The sequence below is a fragment of the Macrotis lagotis genome, chromosome 1, assembly GCF_037893015.1.
Source record: "Macrotis lagotis isolate mMagLag1 chromosome 1, bilby.v1.9.chrom.fasta, whole genome shotgun sequence".
NCBI classification, from domain to species: Eukaryota; Metazoa; Chordata; class Mammalia; order Peramelemorphia; family Peramelidae; genus Macrotis; species Macrotis lagotis.
The window spans coordinates 905,952,405-905,970,341 of record NC_133658.1 but is presented as its reverse complement, the minus strand read 5'-3'; the positions used below and the strand labels follow the sequence as shown (position 1 = coordinate 905,970,341).

Genomic DNA, 17,937 nt, shown 5'->3' with positions numbered 1-17,937 from the left:
GACCCCCAAGGTTGGAGCCAGAGCAGTTGGGATAGGGATAGTTTGAAGGATGGGGAGCTTGGATAGACTGGAAGGCCACCCAGGGAAGGGAAAGGAGTGAAGGCAGTGTCAAGCAAGGCTAGGTGAAGACCTGGGGAAAGGGATGGTTTGGGGGGCAAAAGACTTCATCAAGATGGAGGGATTGGCCCAACCCAGAGGACAGAACGGGTGGCAAAGGGTGGCAGGCCATCTGTGCAATGGGTTTTTCTGAGGAAGGATGAGCTCCCCATCATCTAAGATGGCATCTGAGTCCACTTGGAGGCCCCAGGGGGCTGAGGGCTTGGAGCTCTCCTTGGTCCTGTGAAACCAAGAGAGCTGAGTCTTGTGGCTCTCAGGGCTTCATCCACATACCGAGTCCAGATCTGGCTCTCAGCCTTGAGATAAGATTTCAGCCCCCACCCCCCACCCCCAGATCTGGCTGAGAAGCAAGAATGGGGAAGTCTCAGGACCTGTCAAGCCTGGAAAGGGGGAAATAAGCCATGAATATTGCTTCTGGGGGGGGGGGGCGGGTATGGGACATGGAGATGAGCTGGGACTGCCTCTTGAAAGAAGGGAGTTAAGATGCAAAAGGTTGGTGGAATTGGAGATGCATAGCCAGGACAGCATTGGACTAGAATTCCTAGTAATTGGTCCTATGGGCCTCCAATGGAAACAGAGAATGGAGGGTTATGATGAGGATAACAGGAAAGGGAACATTTGATCTCCTTAGGAACCTTGGAGAATTCTGCCCTCATTTTACAGAGGGGGAAACTGAGGTCAAAGAAAGCTAAGTGACTTGGTCCAAGTCCTTAGGCTTGTAGAAGATATTGGTGATTCTAGAGGTGGAGGAATTTGCCCGGAGTTAAGTCTTCATGGCAGACTCCAAGGTGGGATGTGAACCCAAGTCACCACCTCAGGACCCTCTGAACCTTTAGAACAATCAAATTTTTGGAGTACTGAGTCACAGAAAATACCATCACCACTACTACCACCACCAACACCACCCCATGAGCAAAGGGAGGACAGGATAGATGATCCCTGGGGTGGGGATGCTCCCCTTGCCTTGTCCTAGCTCCTCTGGGTGATGGGTAAGAGACAACAGGGGGTCCTGAGGTGGGGGGGCACTAAAGGTACCTGAAGCTCTTTCGAGGATTGAAGGATTTAATTTAGGCTCAGTGAGAAGGAAAGTCACAGGGAGCTAAGACCTTGGAAACAAACAGGAGCCACTGGGGCAGGTAATGAGCTCTCCTGCAATTTTTAAGCAGAGTTGAAATGAAAATTTAAAAATTACAGCCCCCAAACACTTGACTGACCTCATTCATCAATCGGTGGGCATTTATTAAGTGTCTATTATATACAAGCTAAATGTTGGAGATACAAAGAAAAATGAAAAAGACAGCCCCTGCCCTCAGGAGGCTCCCAGTCTGATGGACACATCATACAAACTACCAAGAGCCATTCATTTGTAGCTGGTATTTATTGGTGAGAGAGGTTTGGGCCAGGCTCCAAGCACCAAGGGCCCCTCCATGACCCCGGGCAGCCCCCTGAGTCTCCCTGCAGCTTTGAACTTGTCCTTTAAGGTAAATGAGGTCTCCGGAGTAAAGAGATTACAGAGGGCAGACCTCTGCCCTTAGGAGCCATGGTGTGGTATAGGAGTGACGAATGAAGATGAAGCTATCCCAGGAGACAAGAGAAAGCTGGACGGAGGAAGGAAAAGAGAGATAGAGCAGAGAGGGGGAGAGGGAGGGAGGAAAAGAGACACGGGGTGGGGTGGGAGAAGGAGAGAGAGAGACATTTTAAAGTTTTTTTTCAAGGCAATGGGGTTAAGTGACTTGCCCAAGGCCACACAACTAGGTAATTATGAAGTGTCTGAGGCCGGATTTGAACTCAGGTCCTCCTGACTCCAGGGCCAGTGCTCTATCCACTGTACCAACTAGCTGCCCCGAGATAGACATATATTGGAGGAGAGAGGGAGAAAAACAGACAGACAAGGTTTAGAAAGGAGAGAGGGAGGGAGAAAGAGGAATACAGGGAGAAAGGGAGGGAGAGAGGAACAGGCCTAGTTGGAGAGATGGAGAAAATCAGAAAAAGAGAGGGAGAGACAGAAACAGGTAGAGATGGAGAAAGAAAAAAAGAGAAAGAAGACAGAGAGAAAGAGAAGGGCACAGGGAGAGAGAGATGGGCAGAGTTAGAGATGAAGAAAAAGCAGAAAAAGGAGAGAAGAGGAACAAGAGGAGAGAGGAAGAAAAACAGAGGCCAAGTTGGAGAGATGGAGAAAAACAGACAAAAGGAAGAAAGGAGAAAGTGAAAGAGACTGGAAAAAGTCTGAGAAAGGCAAAAAAGAAAGGAAAAAAGGAAGAGAAAGAAGAGAGATGAGAGGCAGAAGGGAGACAGATGGACCCCCCATTCTCCCTGAATGTCTGACCTCTCCCTACAGGATGAAGCGGGCTATGTCCCTCAACGTGCTCAATACTGAGGACCTCAGGGCCAACAGGATGGAGGTAAGGGGAATGAGTAGGGGGGTCTCTGGGGAGAAATGGGATGGCTAAGACAGAAGGCCTAGCTCATTATAAGACACTGGAGAGGCTGCTCCAAGTTGGCCATGAAAGAGGAGGGGGTGGGCACTGAAGATAGAGGGGTGGGAGGGGGAAGCTTTGGAGATGACAGGTGGGGGGGTCAGAGGGCTGGCTGGGATGGTCAAACTGGAAGGGGAGACAGGAGGATGGGTGAGTAGGCCCCAACAGGGGTTCGCCTCTCTGGACCTCAGTTTCCTTATGTCACATGTGAGGATCTTGACTTGGTGACCCCAAAAGTCTCTTCCAGACCTAACCTGTTCTGCTCTTTTGGGCTCTAACCTGAGGTTAGGGTTCTAGGGCTGGTGTGAAGTTGGGGGTGGAAGCAGAAGAGCTGGGGAATGGTATCCTCTAAGAGCCATCGTTCCCCCCCCCCCAGGTGTTGGGCAGCCCCCTGCGCCAGAAGCGAACACTAAGCACCAGCATCCAAGACCTGGGCCACCTGCAGAAGCAATGCTAGCAGCAGCCACACCTGGCCTCAGAAGCTTCTCAGAGAGAGAGCTCCGGAGGTGGGGGGTCATCGTGGACCCTTATCCTTTCTCCCTCCCTCTCTGCCCCCCAATCTGTCTTCTTTGGCCTCTCCTCTGCTTATATTTATTGTATTTATACCTATCTGTCCTCACCCCAGGGTTAATGCATTGGAGATAAAACCAACCTACCCCTTCTTGGCTGTTTATATTCTTGGGAGGCCCCAACCCTCTCCCAAACACATTTTTGGAGGAACCACCACCCCTCCTCAGGGCCTCAGTTTCCTTATCTGTACAGTGGAAGGGTCTGAAGGGTTGCCTTTCCCAGCTCCTACATCTGGAGTCCTCAGGAATGGCCCTCTTGCATGTCAGTGGGAGAAGAGTTCTATCACCTCAAAATCTAGACCCAGAAGGGGCTCTGGAACTCATCCAAGAGGCAAGGGTCAAAGAGGGATCTAGAGCACTGTGATGCATCCCTACTGTGTCAGGCTCTATGGTGGAGAGAGTCTGCTGGCTAGGATTTGGAAGACCTGGGTTCAAATCCTGTTTTGAATATGAGAAATTATTTCTCTATTGACTCATTAATTCTTGAGTTGAGACCAAGGTTTTTCAAATTCCTCATCCATAAACCAACCAGTTACACAGGTCAAGATCTAATCAAACAGTACAGAAATTCTAATTTTAGGCTATGGGTGTGTTGCTGCTCATTGTGTTTGCTCAGACAGGTTTGGGAAAACATGGAGCCTCCCTTTTGTAGACTGGTGATAATGGAAAAGGATGTCTCTTTGACCAGAGAGTTGGGCAACATGGATCACGTGCCCCAAGACCTTCATTTTAATATAACCCACCTGCCATTGTGTTCACTAGTCCAGGGTGATTGCCATCCCTCGGGAACCCCTCCTAAGGGCAAGCCAACCGCCGCAATGGATCTTTGGTCTAAGAGAGACGGCCAAATGACTATCCTTTTGTTAATAACCTGCTGGCTTTATTAATAAAATGATTAAATTACCTAAAAACTCTGCCTCTCAAACTTTTTTTTTAAAGTTTTTTCAAGGCAATGGGGTTAAGTGGCTTGCCCAAGGCCACACAGCTAGGTAATTATTAAGTGTCTGAGACCGGATTTTAACCCTGGTACTCCTGACTCCAGGGCCGGTGCTCTATCCACTACATCACCTAGCCGCCCCCCCCCCCCCCTCGAACCTTCTTAATGGTCACAGATGATTCCTCCTGTGGTTTCCCCTTGGACCATAGGATGGTCTTTATGTCCCATCTACCTCCAGATCTCTGAACTAAGATCCTTGCATGCTTGGGAACAAATCACCTCCTCTCTGGGCCTCCGATTTCTCAAGTGTAAAATGAAGGGACCTCTGGAGAGTATCCCTTTTGGGGAAACCCGTTTTTTTCTTTTGGCTTGTCTGAATGAAGTACATGTGGCAATCCATTCAAAGTACCATAATTTCTGAGCATAAATGACCTTGGATACTTCTGCAGCAAGATGAGGGCGTCCTTGGCCTGCTAAAACTTTCTGATCCATAAAAAGGTCACATTCCTTTCTCAGTGGTTGTAATACCAACAACTTTAGGATGCAAAGCATGGGCCAAAAGTATCTCATTTTGATTCTCAGGGAAGTTCATTATTAGCCCCCTCTTACATATGAAGAAAAGGAGGCTGAAAAAAGTGACTTGCCCAGGGTCACCTGGCTAGCTAAGGAGTATTCAAACTCTCTTCCTGATCTCTTCCTGGGCCGTGATGGTGGAGAGTCTCTCCCAGAGAAGAGAGGCAAGCCTTAAAAAACCCAAACTTTATTCCCCCGGCCCCAAGGTGGCCACAGCTGCCCCTTCACAACTGCTGGGCGATCTGTTCTATCCGGTGGAGTGTCTCTTCAGACTGGAGCTGCTCCAGGCTCAGCAAAGACAGTCCCAGCTGGTCCTCCTGGGGAGTGGGGGGAGGGCAAGGTCAGATGGAGGACTGCCCTCAGAGGGCCAGCAGGGGTCCTCAAACTCCTTCTAGAACATTTGTGGGGACTTTCCCTTGTCACCCCCGGGCCAGAGTCTGGCCACAGGCTGACCACCGCGAGAGGGAGGTGAGATGGGCTGGCTCCAGAGCCTGTGCTGGCCCCGGACAGGGAGGCCAGAAGAGCTTCGTGGAAGGGCAAGAGCCCAGGGCCGAACTGGGGGCACCTGAGAGTCAGGAGGCCTGAGCTTTCCTGAGGTTTTTCCTGTCCTTCCTCCCCCTTCCCTGAGCCTCAGTTTCCCGATCTGGGGACTAGAGAGCTCCTTGTGATCTTGAGAAGGAGCAACCAGAGGGTCCCCCCGGAGGAGGGGAGGGAGGGGCAGCTCACCCTTTGGAAGGGCTGGGCCATCTGCCTCAGGAAGTACTTGGCCACCTGGACACCCTCATCCACCGTCAGGTTGAGGTTGGCATCTGTCAGGTGCTCTTGAATCCAGCGTGGGAGCTTCCCACGCTTGTCAGCCCGGGCAAAGCGCTAAGGGTGAGGAGGGGGCTCAGGCTTGCGGCCCGAGTGGTGGGGAGCACCCTGTGACCTTCCCCCCCCTCGCCCCTGGCTCAAGCCGGCTGCCCACCCACCTTATCAGCAAAGATCATGAGCCCATAGTCAGTCTTGCCCCGGATGGCACGGCCCACACACTGGGCCGCGTGTCGCATGGCATCGAAGGTCAGGAAGTCGTTCTCTCGGATTTGAAACTGATCACGAAGGAACTCCAGGCGGGCCTGCGCGGGGTGGGAGGGCAGGGTGTCTGGTCAGGGCTCCCCCCGCCACAGTCTACCAGTGACCACCTCCCAGGCCTGGACTGAACACTGGGACGATGGGACACAAGGGCGGGCTCAGCCTGGGACTGCTGACGCCCTCACCCCCCAACTGTGAAATGAGGGTCTCTGAGGACACGCCCCAAGCTGAGATTTTATGTTGAGGTCTCAAACCCCCCCAGCCCCGACATCCCCTGTCCTAAGGATCTTCCTAGCCCTCAGTATCTATCATGAGGCCGACGCTCTGTGGTTTAGGATTGTGGTTCCTCGCCTCCCTTCAGCCACCTCCTCACCTTGAGAATTCGGCTCTGGGTGTAGACATAGGGGACACCAAACATGATGACGGCCCGGCCGTAGTGGTGGACTGTGGGGGGTGTGACGCACCCAAGAAGAGAAGAGGATTTGTGTTTGGAGGGTGGGGTGAGGGAGAGAAACTGGGCCCTGGGCCCAGAGAAGGAGCTGGTGTCTGCGGCTCTCCCAGTTCTTTCCCTGCTGTGCCCAAGGAGGGTGGGGTGGGTGGGGCCCGGCAGGCTCGGGAATGGCATTCCCTGTTCCCAGGCCCAGAGCTGGCATCCCTAAGCCCCCGCCCTGACCCCAGGGGCTGAGGGACTCACCGAAGTCTATGCCCTCAGACACCTTGCCCCTGGCCACGGAGAGCAGGATGGCCCCTCGGCCGTTCTCACATGCCTACGGGGGATAGAGGCATCAGTGTCCCCCACCCCAGTGCCTGGGAGGTGGGGTGCTGATGCACCCCAGGGGTCACTGATCAGAGGCTTTCATGCCAGAGCAACCTTAGAAGTCAGAGTGGCCACCCCCTCCCCCTCTTACAGACAGAAGAGATGGGGGTTTCAGGAGAAGGGACATCTCCAGGGTCCCTCCACCCTGCTGCCCCTGAGCCCGGGCAGTGGCTGCCTGTCGTCTCTCACCTCCTGGTACTTCTCCAAGGCCACGCTTGTCTCTGCTCCATCCTGTGTCTCAATGAACAGGAGCTTGTTACGCTGAATGTTCTCCAGGATGCCCTGAGCCGTGGGAGGAACAGTAGTGGAAGAGCTTGGGACCCCGCTGGGGTCTCAAGGCCCAAGAGCCGGGAGGCAGGGATTTAGAAGGAAGACCTTGGGGCTGAGGTCTTGGGCCTGGGGTGGGGAGGGGGCTCACCTGCTCGTACCAGGCAGCCACGGTGCTTTCCATGTACTGGTAGCTGGTAAAGAAGGCAACGATCCCATCGGGGACCACAGCAGACATCTCCAGGAGCAAGTTCCCGTAATTGCGAATCACGGCTGTGGAGAGCCGGCCCACCCCGAGGGATCAGAAATGGCTTCTTCCCTCCTCTCACATGCAGGCCTGGACATGCATGCCCCCCCCCCTTTTTAGGTATTTGCAAGGCAAATTGGGTTAAGTGGCTTGCCCAAGGCCACACAGCTAGGTAATTATTGTCTGAGACCAGATTTGAACCCAGGTACTCCTGACTCCAAGGCCGGTGCTTTATCCACTACCCACCTAGCTGCCCCCCAACTCTCTTTTTACACTGGGGATCAGACTCTCCTAGTCTGATGTTTGTTCTTCTTGCCCTACCTGCCCCCCACCCCCCACCCCGTCCAAAGACTGAGCCCCAGTGAGGGGTCAGAACCAGGCCTCCACCCAGTCACAGTCCAGCCCCTACCCAACACATCCACCCCCATCGTTTTCCCCCACCACCCAGGCCTCTCTCGATGGGCACTCACCAATATCTTCTCGTGTCTCAAATTTGGAGCTGATGGCCACTTGGTCATTGCCTCGGCCAATGATCTGGAAAGGCCGAGAGGGAAGCATTATGGGACCACAGGTGGAGGCCAGCTGGTCCATCCAACCTCCCCTATTTCCCAATTAATGGAAGCAGAAACAGGTTCAGAGAGGTTAATCATTTGCCCCTATGACCAGGGGGGCCCTTCCCGACCCCACACTCACCATGGGGCAGAGGCAGACCCGGGCCAGAGTCATGGTGAAGGTCGCCATGGTGACCGGGTGGAAGTCCAATATTTTGGGGTAGATATCCAGAGGGGACAGGGTCTATGGGGAGAGGAGACAGATGATAGAGTGGCTTGAAGGGGACGGGGGGCCAAGGTTCACGGGCAGAGGGAGGCCAGGGGACTTTGGGGAAAACAACAGACTATGGAATTTAAGACCACCCAGGGACAACTAAGGAAGATAGTAAAGGAATTTGGGGGGGCACGCCTTAGGGGCTGTGAGCAGAGGACTAGAACAAGGGGTGGGTTTTCCAGGCACCATCCTGAGACCCAAGGGCAGACAAACAGGAAACAGGTCCTGACCTCAAGGGGCTTCTCCTGTCTAGTACAGATGGTGTAAAGGCACAGAGACAAGATGGGGGGCCCAGGGAATGACTGGTTCAGGCAGAGAGATTGAGGGGGCTGGAGTCTGGCAGAGGTGAGGAGAAGGAGGGAAGCCAGGAGGCCATGGGTACAGGGTGGGGTGGGGCGAGGGCACTAAGACTGCAAGGATCTCCTGGAGGGACAGGGAGTGGGGATATCAGGAGACAACCACAAGACAGGCTCCTTTCTCGTACCCACAGGTCTTGGCACAAGACCTGGGACAGGGCGGCCCCCTTAATAAATGTCCATGAGGAGGGTCACCTAGACTCCTCAGTCCCTCACAAGTCTGAGGGGTTTAAGGGGATGTCAGGAGAGGTCTGGGGGGGGACAGAACAGTGACCTAGAGGCTGATGGGGGTTCGGGGGACTTGTGTAAAGAGGTCAGCTGAGGAAGGGCAGGAAGAAACAGGGCACAGCTGGGGTTGTGGGCCCCATAGGACCAGAGAGGAGCCTTGGAGACCCCTGGAAGAACAGAAAAATAAGGACCAAAGGAAGGATTTGGGAGTCTGGGGCCCAACAAGAGAACTTCGGGCCAAGGACTGCTGGGAGCTGTGAGGAGGTGCTCCCCACCAGGGGGAACAGGGGGCAATGTGGTCAGGAACAGATGTGACGAGCTCAGATGGGGTAAACTGAGACAAATCTCCAGGGGTCTGCAAAGCCTGTTGGGGGCTCTTTTTAACTCCATTTTGCAGATGAAGAGTCCAAGACCAGAAGGGTTCCACAGCCAAGAGAGTTCCCCAGGGGCACTGATGGCAGAGGGGGAGAACGGGAAATGGATAGGCGGGTGCTCTGCTGGGTGGGTAGGGGCTCACCCCTGAGGTGATGATCACAGACTGGAAACGCTCAAACACCGGCTTGATGGCCAGGGAGGCGTCCATGCAGCTGGTGAGGGATTAGGAGAGAGGTCAGGGAGGCCTGAACTGGCCAGAAGTGTGGGGGTTGGGGGGAAGGGGCGGAAGGGGCCTCACCTGAAATGCAGGACTGGGTTGGAGATGGTCGGGGTCCTCTCATCAAAGGGCTCAATGATAATGGTGAAACCTGGGCCGGGGAGGGAAGGGTGAAGCCTGAGCTGCCCAGGACCCCCTCCCATCCCAAAGGGAGATGGGCCCAGCTGAGGGGGTAGGGAGGGGGGCTGGGAAGTCACCCTCACCTCTGCTGGGCATAAAGCCCTAGCTCCATCCCTCCCTCGGTGCAGTCACTGGCCTGCCCTGATTCCCTGGGGTTAATCTCCAGGGATTAGTGGGAACAGATGGGCGATGTGCAGCCCTGTCCCAGAGGGGCAGGGGGAGGGGACAGACAAGCAGGAGCAGGGCAAGGGAAATGTCATCTACCCCCCCTAATCTCTGCCACCCTCCTGCTGGTTCAGAACAACTGGGGTGAGCATCCCATGTGGCAGAGACACACTGGAACCCCAAAATATCAGCTCTGGGACAATCAAGTCTAGCCTCCTTCAGTAGAAAGGAAATGATTTATCCAGGGTCACACAGCCAGGGGCAGGGAAGGCAGGAGCTGCTGCAGGGGGCTCACCTCGGGAGTAGGTGCTGACCAGCGTGGCAAAGTTGGAGAGGAGGGTGAGGGGGGAGAAATCGGCCAGATCCGCGATCTCAAGCGTGTGGAGCAGGGACCTCAGCCGCTCTGCACAGAACCTAAAGGGCAAAAGATGGGGCAAATGGATCAGGCCTGGGTGAGGGGGCCATTGGGGGCCACACAAACATATCAGACTTGGGAAGCACATTGAGGTCAGAGGTGGGGCAGAGAGGAGAGGAGGGGCTGGCCTCAGAGAGGTGGTGGGGCATCCATCAGGGTCAGGAGAGTGTGGAGGTGGCGATGGGTAGGCCGAGGGTCAGAAGGAGGGAGACCTGGATCCCAGGGCCACTGAGCAGAGGTCAATGAGGATGAGGCCTGGAGAATGGCCAGGATGTGGGGTGGGGAGCAGCCAAGGGACCAGGGGCATGGGGTGGGGGGACGCCTGGAGTCTGGACCCATGGGGCTCACCGCAAGGGCTTGCGCTGGATGCAGACGCGGTGGGCCAGGCCCCCCAGGAAGGCTGGTGGGCTCTCCTGGACCACGTGCTGAGTTCGGAGGCGCCACTTGACGTATTCGAGCAGGCGCCGGAGGAAGCCCAGGAAATGCTCTGCTGTGCGGATGGAGCCGGGCACCGCCTCTGTGGGTGGAGGTGAGAGGGAGGCGTGAGGTGGCCTGTCCCTGCTACTGAGGACCCCAGACCCTGCACATGGCTGGAGAGCCCACCCTCTTTTACATAGAAACTAAGGTCCAGGTGAGGCCTTCTGTTTTGGACAGAGGGTGAATTCATTCCTGAATATCGATTGGACTAGGAAAGATCCAGGGGAGAGACACGGGGGAAACTGAGGCCCAGGGAACACCCTGTACAGAAGCCAGGTCTGCCTCCTGAAATCCCCCCCAACCCCTCTACATCTTCAGGATGGGCCCAGCAGGGAGCCCCAGGCCCCCTCCTCACCTTGCAGCACTTCATCGGGAAGGATGGGGTTGGCCAGGTGGGCATCAGTCTCTCGAGCCATATTCGCCTCTCGGAGCCCCTCCACCAGGCGGCGGTACTCCTCCCGTAGGCGTTTCTCATCAGTCTCCTTGATCCTGGGGGGAGGAGGTACCCACAAGAATCAGGGGCATAGGGGCAAAGATCTGGGGATAGATGATGCCTGGTCTCTGCCCTTGGATCCTGGAGTTTGGGATGAGTCTCCAGCCAGGAGGTTCTAGCCAGACCTCAGAGAAGTCCTCCTCTGGGTACCCCAATATCCCCATCTTGGAACTCGATTTTTCTCTTGTATTCCTCCCCTTTCTCTTGATGCCCCAATATCCTCATCTTGTTATCTCTGCACCTACCCCCTCAGGAAAATGAAAGGGTGAAGGTCAATGGCCTCTAAGGTTCCTCCACCTCTGATAAATATTCTGGGTTCTGGGATCCCCTCCAGCTCTAATCTGATCCCTTCTTACAAATGAGGAAACTAAGGCCCCCAGAGGTGAAGGTGGTTTCCTAAAGCCACAGAGTCAATGAAGAGCTAAGGGGGTAACCGGGCACCCCGTGGCTCTGACAGCCTGCATTCTACCATCAAGAGGACAATGGATCTCGGCCCATAGGTCAGGGACATGTGGCCTGGACAGAGCCAAAGGTGAAGAGGGTGGGCCTCGGCATCTAGGATGGCCCCCGGCCTGGTGCTCTGGCTCAGTTATGGGGTATCAAGGCAGGGTCACCGAGAGCTCCCACACACTTGTGAACTGTGCGTTGTAGCGTCTCCAGGTTGTTCTGACATCGGTCCAGGGTCCGACGGGTTAGGTTCACACTCATAGAGTCGATGCATACATTGTCTGAAGGACAAAGGGGCCAAAGTGGAGGCGTCACCAGCCTGCAGGGGGCTCAGGGTGGGAGGGAGTAACCCGGACCATCCCACTCACCAATGTTGTGGGCCTCATCAAAGACGACAACAGCCTTTCGAGCTAGCTCTTTGGAAACGAGGTCAGCGATCTTGGGGTCCAGAAGGTAGTGGTAGCTGTAGACAATCACGTTGGCATGAAGGATCTGGGGGATGGGAAGGAGGAATGTGGGGGGACAACAGTTGCAGGGTCCCTCCCACCTCTGGCATTCCCAGCACTGATGTTCTATGTTCCAAGTTTCCTTCCATCTCTGGCCCTGCCTGTTCTAAGGAATATTCTAAGCTTCCTTCCATTTCTAGCCCCACCTGTTCTAAGGAATGTTCTAAATTCCCTTCCATCTCTGGCTCCACCTGTTCTAAGATATGTTCTAGGCTCCCTTCCATCTATGGCTCCATCTGTTCTAAGGAATGTTCTAAGCTCCCCTCCATCTCTGGCTCCACCTGTTCTAAGATATGTTCTAGGCTCCCTTCCATCTCTGGCCCCATCTGTTCTAAGAAACGTTCTAAGCTTCCTTCCATCTCTGGCTCCACCTGTTCTAAGATATGTTCTAGGCTCCCTTCCATCTATGGCTCTGCCTGTTCTAAGGAATGTTCTAAGCTCCCCTCCATCTCTGGCTCCACCTGTTCTAAGATATGTTCTAGGCTCCCTTCCATCTCTGGCCCCATCTGTTCTAAGAAACGTTCTAAGCTTCCTTCCATCTCTGGCTCCACCTGTTCTAAGATATGTTCTAGGCTCCCTTCCATCTCTGGCCCCATCTGTTCTAAGAAATGTTCTAAGCTCCCTTCCATCTCTGGCTCCACCTGTTCTAAGATATGTTCTAGGCTCCCTTCCATCTCTGGCTCCACCTGTTCTAAGGAATGTTCTAAGCTCCCCTCCATCTCTGGCTCCACCTCTTCTAAGATATGTTCTAGGCTCCCTTCCATCTCTGGCCCCATCTGTTCTAAGAAACGTTCTAAGCTCCCTTCCATCTCTGGCTCCACCTGTTCTAAGATATGTTCTAGGCTCCCTTCCATCTCTGGCTCCACCTGTTCTAAGGAATGTTCTAAGCTCCCCTCCATCTCTGGCTCCACCTCTTCTAAGATATGTTCTAGGCTCCCTTCCATCTCTGGCCCCATCTGTTCTAAGAAACATTCTAAACTCCCTTCCATCTCTGGCTCCACCTGTTCTAAGATATGTTCTAGGCTCCCTTCCATCTCTGGCTCCACCTGTTCTAAGGAATGTTCTAAGCTCCCCTCCATCTCTGGCTCCACCTGTTCTAAGATATGTTCTAGGCTCCCTTCCATCTCTGGCCCCATCTGTTCTAAGAAATGTTCTAAGCTCCCTTCCATCTCTGGCTCCACCTCTTCTAAGATATGTTCTAGGCTCCCTTCCATCTCTGGCCCCATCTGTTCTAAGAAACGTTCTAAGCTTCCTTCCATCTCTGGCTCCACCTGTTCTAAGATATGTTCTAGGCTCCCTTCCATTTCTAGCCCCACCTGTTCTAAGGAATGTTCTAAGCTCCCCTCCATCTCTGGCTCCACCTCTTCTAAGATATGTTCTAGGCTCCCTTCCATCTCTGGCCCCATCTGTTCTAAGAAACGTTCTAAGCTTCCTTCCATCTCTGGCTCCACCTGTTCTAAGATATGTTCTAAGCTTCCTTCCATCTCTGGCCCCTCCTGTTCCAAGGTCCTTCCCAGGGCTGATGTTCTATATTCCAGGCCTCCTTCCCATTCTAACATTCCAGATTCTAGGAGCCCCTTTCCATCGGACACTTCCCGTACTAGGTTCCCTCCCACCTGACACTGAAGCATTTCATCCCTCACGCCTTCCTCACCTGCCTCCAAAAGACACAGACACACAGACAGGTCCTTACTGAGTATCGCGCAAGGAAGTACGGACACCAGCCCTTCTGGTGTCCAAAGGCCTTCAGGTCGTCCAGGTTGTAGATGCCCCAGGGGATGGGCGTTTGGCGGCCTTGGGCATCAAACTCCTAGGGACAGGGGAGAGGCTTCCATGAGCACAGGACTGGTCTTCCCTCTGGACAGGGCAGCCCCCGCCCTCCAGCCCAGAGCACCTCATAGAACCGGCAGTGAGGGACACTGGCATCCTGCTGGTGCTGCGCCCGAATGTAAGAGGCTGTCAGACTGTGACACTTCCCATCCACATCCTTCCCAAACCGCAAGGGGGACACCTGCAAAGGGACATGAAGATAGCCTGATGCTAGGGCCGCAGACACTGGCCTCTGGCCTTCTCAATCTCTGTTGGTTCTTCCCTCTCTGAGCCCTCCAGAGTCCTGTTCCTCCCTCCCCTGCTCAGGGACCTCTCTGGATGTTCAGTGACCAGCAGTTAGGGAGAGACCCAAAAAGGGAGAGACACACACACACACACACACACACACACACACACACACACACACACACACAAACAGACAGAGACGGGGTGGGGGGGGAGAAGAAAGGGTTCTTGGATCTCAGAATGAGAGGGACCTTAGAACAGGGGATGGCAGAGTGGGGAGATGCCATTTGGACAGAACCTTAGAAGACAGATGAGACTTAGACGAGTCCTTAGAAATTGGAACAACTGAAGCCCAATGTGGGAAGCCAACAAAGTGATCCGGAGGAAGAATTCTGCCCTCTTGGCCCCCTTCCCCCAACCAGCCCAGGGGCTCAGGGGTCCCTCACCTCTGGGTGAATACACAGATTCTTCCGAGAACTCAAGGCCAGGCCCAGAAATGGCACTTTCTCACCCTCCTGTTTCTGATAGGAGTCCAGAAGTTTCCTGAGCTCTTCAATCACCTGGCTCAGGGAAGGAAAAGGGGGGCTAACATCCTCCCTTCCCATCCTCTTCCCAGCCAAGACTGGGTTCTCTCTGTCTCCACTGTCCAGCCCAGGGGTCCCAGCCTGCCTCCCAGCAGCAGAGATGGGCTGCACTAAATCATTCCTGGGCCCGGGAAACTGCAGAAAGACAAGGAACGGCCCCAACTTCAGCCATGAGACGCACCTTCTCAATCTCAGGGACGGTCCGTGAGCAGTAGATGAGCTTGGTGACTTCCAGGGGGTGAACCTGCTCACAAATTAGGGAGAGCCCCAGGGTCAGGATCGACCCTCCACGCCCTCAGAGTTTCCCCCCCTACCCCTGACTCAAGTACATACCCGCTGGTATGCCACGATCAAGGCCAGGAGGGAGATGGTCTTGCCAGTTCCTGAGGGCATCTCGAGGACCCCATGACCCTGGTAAGAAACATCATCATCTTACAAAAACAAGTGTTTGAATCTGAGCACAATGAAATGTTACAAGTTTAAGAAACAAAACCTTAGAACCACAAAAAATAATGGCTAAGCAGGAAGAATACATTTCTTAAACACCAATTATTTGTGAGCACTCTGCTAAACGCTACAAACATGGTTTCTTTGGCTCTTTACACCTTGAGAGGCACATGCTCCCCAAGATGCTAAAGGGCACAGAAGGGCATAGCACCAGGCCCAGAGATGGTAGAGACCTGGGTTCAAAACCAGCCTCAGACACTTACTAGCAGTATGACTCGGGTCGTCACTTAGCCTCTATTTGCCTCAGGTTCCTCATTTGTAAAATAGGATTCCTAACATCACTTTCCTTGAAGAACTGCTGTGATACAGGAGGCCCTATATAAATTGCTTATATCCCCTTCCCTTCTCATTTTACAGGTGAGGAAACTGAGGTAGGTTAAGTAAGTTGCCCAGAGTCCCACTGTTGTGTCTGGAGCTGGATTTAAATCCAAGTCTTTCCTCACTACCTTGCAGGGGATGAACCAGCTCACAAATTAGGGAGAGCCCCAAGGTCAGGATCATGGGTGCTCCTGGAAAGCATCTAGCCCTGGGGTGGTCGGAGCCTGGACCACCCCGGCAGGCTGAGGAGGTCTAGCGAGGCCTTGGTTCTTAGAGCAATGTGTGACAAAGGAGACTGACTTTGGAAGGGTGGGGACCAGGGGGGTGTGCAAGGTGGGGGCAGGGGGAGAAGGCTGATACCTTGGAGTCCAGGGTCCGCTTGAGCTCCAACATGTAGGAGAACTGCTCCGGGTAGATGTAGTCATAGGGAAAGTGCACGAGGAGCCCATCGACATTGAGCCTGGGGTGAGGAAAAGGAGGGCTTCCATGACGGGTGCTCCCCCTCGGTCTCCCCCCAGCACTTCCTCATTCCCCAGTGACTGGTTCAGCCAGGCAGCTGGACCCATGGGCAGCCCCCCGCCGGCCCTTTCTGTGGCCTGGAGACCGGACACATGTGTCCCCCCAGCTGGGCTTCCTCCAAACCCAGCTTATGCCCCCCACCAACGATCTCCACTGATGCTGCCTGAGGGGGGCTGGGGGTGCTCGTGGGTCAGGACCTCTCATTTCACATGTGCAGCGCTCAGCCTGTGCCCAGCACACAGTAAGCACTTCATACGTGCTGACTAGGCCCAGCACACAGTAGGCGCTCCATCCTGCTGCCTGACTGGGCCCAGAGCACAATGGGCACCACACACATGCTGCCTGGCTGGGTCCAGCGCACAGGAGGCACTTCATACACTGCCTGGCTGGGCCAGCACACAGTAGGCACTTCGTACATGCTGGCTGGGCCCGCACACAGTAGGCACTTCGTACACTGACTGACTGGGCCAGCACACAGCAGGCACTTCATACACTGCCTGACTGGGCCGGCACACAGTAGGCACTTCATACACTGCCTGGCTGGGCCCGCACACAGGAGGCACTTCATACACTGCCTGGCTGGGCTGGCACACAGGAGGCACTTCATACATGCTGACTGGGCTGGCACACAGGAGGCACTTCATACACTGCCTGGCTGGGCCCGCACACAGTAGGCACTTCATACATGCTGACTGGGCCACTTCATACATGCTGACTCACTTCATACATGCTGACTGGGCCGGCACACACACTTCATACATGCTGACTGGGCTGGCACACAGGAGGCACTTCATACACTGCCTGGCTGGGCCCGCACACTGCCTGGCTGGGCCTGCACACAGTAGGCACTTCATACATGCTGACTGGGCTGGCACACAGGAGGCACTTCATACACTGCCTGGCTGGGCCCGCACACAGGAGGCACTTCATACACTGCCTGGCTGGGCCCGCACAGAGTAGGCACTTCATACACTGCCTGGCTGGGCCCGCACACAGGAGGCACTTCATACACTGCCTGGCTGGGCCCGCACACAGTAGGCACTTCATACACTGCCTGGCTGGGCCCGCACACAGGAGGCACTTCATACACTGCCTGGCTGGGCCCGCACACAGGAGGCACTTCATACACTGCCTGGCTGGGCCAGCCAGCACACAGGAGGCACTTCATACACTGCCTGGCTGGGCCAGCACACAGGAGGCACTTCATACACTGCCTGGCTGGGCCAGCACACAGGAGGCACTTCATACACTGCCTGGCTGGGCCAGCACACAGTAGGCACTTCGTACATGCTGGCTGGGCCCGCACACAGTAGGCACTTCATACACTGCCTGGCTGGGCCCGCACACAGGAGGCACTTCATACACTGCCTGGCTGGGCCCGCACACAGGAGGCACTTCATACACTGCCTGGCTGGGCCCGCACACAGTAGGCACTTCGTACATGCTGGCTGGGCCCGCACACAGTAGGCACTTCATACATGCTGACTGGGCCCGCACACAGTAGGCACTTCATACACTGCCTGGCTGGGCCAGCACACAGTAGGCACTTCGTACATGCTGGCTGGGCCCGCACACAGTAGGCACTTCATACACTGCCTGGCTGGGCCCGCACACAGGAGGCACTTCATACACTGCCTGGCTGGGCCCGCACACAGTAGGCACTTCATACACTGCCTGGCTGGGCCCGCACACAGTAGGCACTTCATACACTGCCTGGCTGGGCCCGCACACAGTAGGCACTTCATACACTGCCTGGCTGGGCCCGCACACAGTAGGCGCCCCAGCCACGCTGCCTGACCGCCCCCCCACAGCGGGCGCCTCCCACGTGCTGCCCCCTGCTCCGCGGCCCCGCCCCCTCGCAGGGCCGCCCCACTCCGCGGAGGCCACTGAGGCCGCGGCCGGAACCACCGGCCCTGGGTCTGAGGTCGCGTCTGAACCGGGGCTTCCGGACGCAGGAGCGGCGCCCTGCCCCCCGCCCCCCTCCAGGTGCCCCCCACTTCTGAGCCCCCCCAGGCCCCCATCCCCACCCTCCACTGAACCCCACGCGCGCCGCCCCCTCCTACTTCATGGCGGAGTCCACAACGCTCGGAGGCTGCGGCTCCGCCCCCTCATGAATATGCAGAAAAGGAAGGGGCCGAGGGCCCTCTCCTCTCATTGGCTAAGCGCGCGACAGACTCGGCGGAGGCGGCGGAGGC

General features: G+C 55.4%; 2 protein-coding genes across 5 annotated transcripts in view; one reads left to right on the top strand and one right to left on the bottom strand.

Moving 5' to 3' along the window:
- Positions 1-4,096, top strand: part of KLC3 (kinesin light chain 3) — a 20,890-nt gene extending 16,794 nt beyond the window's left edge. For 2 of the 4 annotated variants that reach the window (XM_074219296.1, XM_074219293.1), the window contains 2 exons: positions 2,456-2,519; positions 2,971-4,095. In XM_074219296.1, coding sequence (XP_074075397.1) covers positions 2,456-2,519; positions 2,971-3,051 — 145 coding nt within the window. In that variant the 3' untranslated portion in view covers positions 3,052-4,095. Of the gene's footprint in view, positions 1-2,455; positions 2,520-2,970 lie in introns of all 4 variants that reach the window. The other 2 variants (XM_074219295.1, XM_074219294.1) reach the window with 2 other exon arrangements.
- Positions 3,205-17,896, bottom strand: ERCC2 (ERCC excision repair 2, TFIIH core complex helicase subunit). The gene is made up of 23 exons (XM_074219289.1): positions 17,806-17,896; positions 15,584-15,683; positions 14,732-14,809; positions 14,580-14,642; positions 14,261-14,374; positions 13,654-13,770; positions 13,453-13,569; positions 11,622-11,745; positions 11,438-11,534; positions 10,669-10,802; positions 10,185-10,353; positions 9,717-9,835; positions 9,158-9,227; positions 9,002-9,071; positions 7,769-7,870; positions 7,546-7,609; positions 6,980-7,101; positions 6,751-6,843; positions 6,439-6,511; positions 6,118-6,188; positions 5,645-5,788; positions 5,400-5,543; positions 3,205-4,990 (listed from the first exon to the last, which is right to left on the bottom strand). Exons 1-23 carry the CDS (start codon positions 17,808-17,810, stop codon positions 4,898-4,900), a joined length of 2,283 nt encoding a protein of 760 aa, XP_074075390.1. The 5' UTR covers positions 17,811-17,896; the 3' UTR covers positions 3,205-4,897.
- Positions 17,897-17,937: the final 41 nt, after the last annotated feature.